Here is a 2,500-nt window from a genome sequence, read left to right on the forward strand (position 1 = left end):
GAGAGAGAGAGAGAGAGAGAGAGAGAGAGAGAGAGAGAGAGAGAGAGAGAGAGAGAGAGAGAGATAGAGAGTGAGAGAGAGAGAGAGAGAGAGAGAGAGAGAGAGAGAGAGGAAAGCGAGTAAGACTAAGTCAATTACCGTTGTTTATGTTTCAAAGGCATGGCACAAAAACACATTAATTACAATATGCCATGTAAATTGACATGCAAATTGAAATTGATGAGCTTTGGAGGTGGGCAAGTTCATGTGGCATACATCTCTGCACGCCGTCGATATTTAAAGCTAGCATCATGGTGTGCTGCTCGGGGGGGTGGGGGGAGGATGGGGGAGGGTGGGGGGAGGGGCCCAAAAAGCATCAAAGCAGAGAAAATAACCGTAATAGCAGCGCCTCAAGCAACCTCCGCCCACCAGTGACGGTGGGTGAGCGGGTGGGTGGTTGCTGCCATGAGGGGCCCCACCGCGATCAGCGGGGCCCGGGCCCTTGGACACACACCTCCAGCCGGGGCCGCATGACTGGGAGGGAAGGAGTAATGTGCGGGGCCGATTGGTTTCCACTTAACGTGCTGAATGAACTGGGTCGAAACCCGACCCACACCCCCCACCACCAGCCCCAGCCCCCCGCACCCTCACCCCCTGCCCCTCCCCCCTCCTCCGGCGTAATGGACAGCGCATTACAAGGCAACTCAACCCCAAGCTCTCAATGAATCAAGAACGTCCACTTCATAGAAATTGTACCTGACCTCCCAGATCCCTCTTGACGTACACATTGTCTGTTTTTAAGATTGTACATTTCAGCCTTTTAGACCAAGTCCCCATTTTGCATTGAGGAACCAGAGGCCGAAAGCACCTGACTAACTAACCTCCGCCTCCTTCCGCTCTCCTCCCTCCCCCCCCCCCCCCCCCCACAGGCCCCCCGTCGGCGCCGCTCCACCTCATCTCCAACGTGAACGAGACCTCGGTCAACCTGGAGTGGAGCACGCCGCTGAGCTCCGGGGGCCGGCCCGACCTCACCTACAACGTGGTGTGCAAGCGCTGCGGGCCGGAGGGCCGCCACTGCCAGCCCTGCGGCAACGGCGTGCACTTCAGCCCCCAGCAGCTGAGCCTGAGGGGCACGCGCGTCTCCATCAACGACCTGCAGGCGCACACCAACTACACCTTCGAGATCTGGGCGGTGAACGGCGTGTCCCCGCAGAGCCCGGGGCCTGAGCAGGCCGTGTCCGTCACCGTCACCACCAACCAGGCCGGTGAGTGGGGCGGCTGGAATGGGGGGTGGGGGTGGTGGTGGGGGGGGGGGGGGGGGGGAGGGGGGGGTTTGGGTTGGGGCCTGGGGGTGGTGGTGGTGGTGGTTGTGCCACAACAAAGATGTTTGTTTTTGGAACTTGCTTTGTTGGAGCAGCGGCTTGTTCTTGCGGCGCCTCTGTGATGGTTGGAGTGCGTTGGGAATCTGTGAGTTAGCGGTGAGGTCGTAGGACCGTTACAAGACACCGTCAGGTACAATGTGCATCTCATGGAGTTTCTCCTACTTTTCTTGGGTTGTGCGGCAATGATATGTTTGTAAGATGTGACTTACCAATAACGGAGCCTGCATTTACACATGCACATAAGTGAATCGACCATCAACTCACAAGCCTATTGCGATCAAACAAAATTTGATTTTCATGTATTAGTGTACCAATACATGTAGTCCTTTAGCAGAACAATCTGCTAAATAGAGATCCAAATGACTGTGTAGTTACAAATTAATTCATGGCGCAACCCAGTCTCAATCTTTGAAATGTGCGGAGTAGCCAAACAGGGTGAGATATTGTGAGCACGTACTGCCATTAACAGATATGGACGAATAATATGAAAGGGGATCCCAGTTTTTTTTAACAGTGTGTGCTTCAAAATAAGCCATTTTCTGGATGTTCCTGGGGCGACCTAGCACATTACACAATCAGTCATTATAGAGGTGTTGTTATTTAATTGTATGACAAATCCACAAAATCTAATCATTTGTGTTGTGTAAATCCAACTTAACTGTTATTGCAAATCTGTGAATGCACCTCAATCTAATTATCACCATCTAAAGATAATTCACAATTATCATCGCGTCAGGGGCATGTAAATGTGCTCAACGATGCAGGTTGAACAACTTGTTACAAGCACCAGTAGCAGTCTGTGTGTGTGTTTGTCTGTGTGTGTGTGTGGATGTGTGTGTGGGTGTCTGTATTTGTGTGTGTGGGTGTCTGTATGTGTGTGTGTGTGTGTGTGTGTGTGTGTGTGTGTGTGTGTGTGTGTGTGTGTGTGTGTGTGTGTGTGTGTGTGTGTGTGCATTTGTATGTGTGTAAGTGTTGTTGTGTGTTGCATGCAAACAAGTTTATAAAGCTATGAATAATTCTTTGTGGAAAAAAGTGAGATGATGATTCGTTTTTGGGGGAAGATGGATTTTTTGGAGCAGTCGTGATGAAATTCCTCCATATTTCACTTGGAGCGTCTGCATAATGAGCCATGAGAGGCC

General features: G+C 51.5%; 1 protein-coding gene across 1 annotated transcript in view; it reads left to right on the forward strand.

Moving 5' to 3' along the window:
• LOC130405677 (ephrin type-A receptor 4-like) overlaps positions 1–2,500 on the forward strand; it is a 50,500-nt gene that overhangs the window by 30,872 nt on the left and 17,128 nt on the right. The window contains exon 5 of the mRNA XM_056610849.1: positions 909–1,269. Within this exon, the coding sequence (XP_056466824.1) occupies positions 909–1,269 (361 nt within the window). The remainder of the gene's footprint in view (positions 1–908; positions 1,270–2,500) is intronic.

The sequence above is a fragment of the Gadus chalcogrammus genome, chromosome 16, assembly GCF_026213295.1.
Source record: "Gadus chalcogrammus isolate NIFS_2021 chromosome 16, NIFS_Gcha_1.0, whole genome shotgun sequence".
In the NCBI taxonomy this organism is placed as follows: Eukaryota; Metazoa; Chordata; class Actinopteri; order Gadiformes; family Gadidae; genus Gadus; species Gadus chalcogrammus.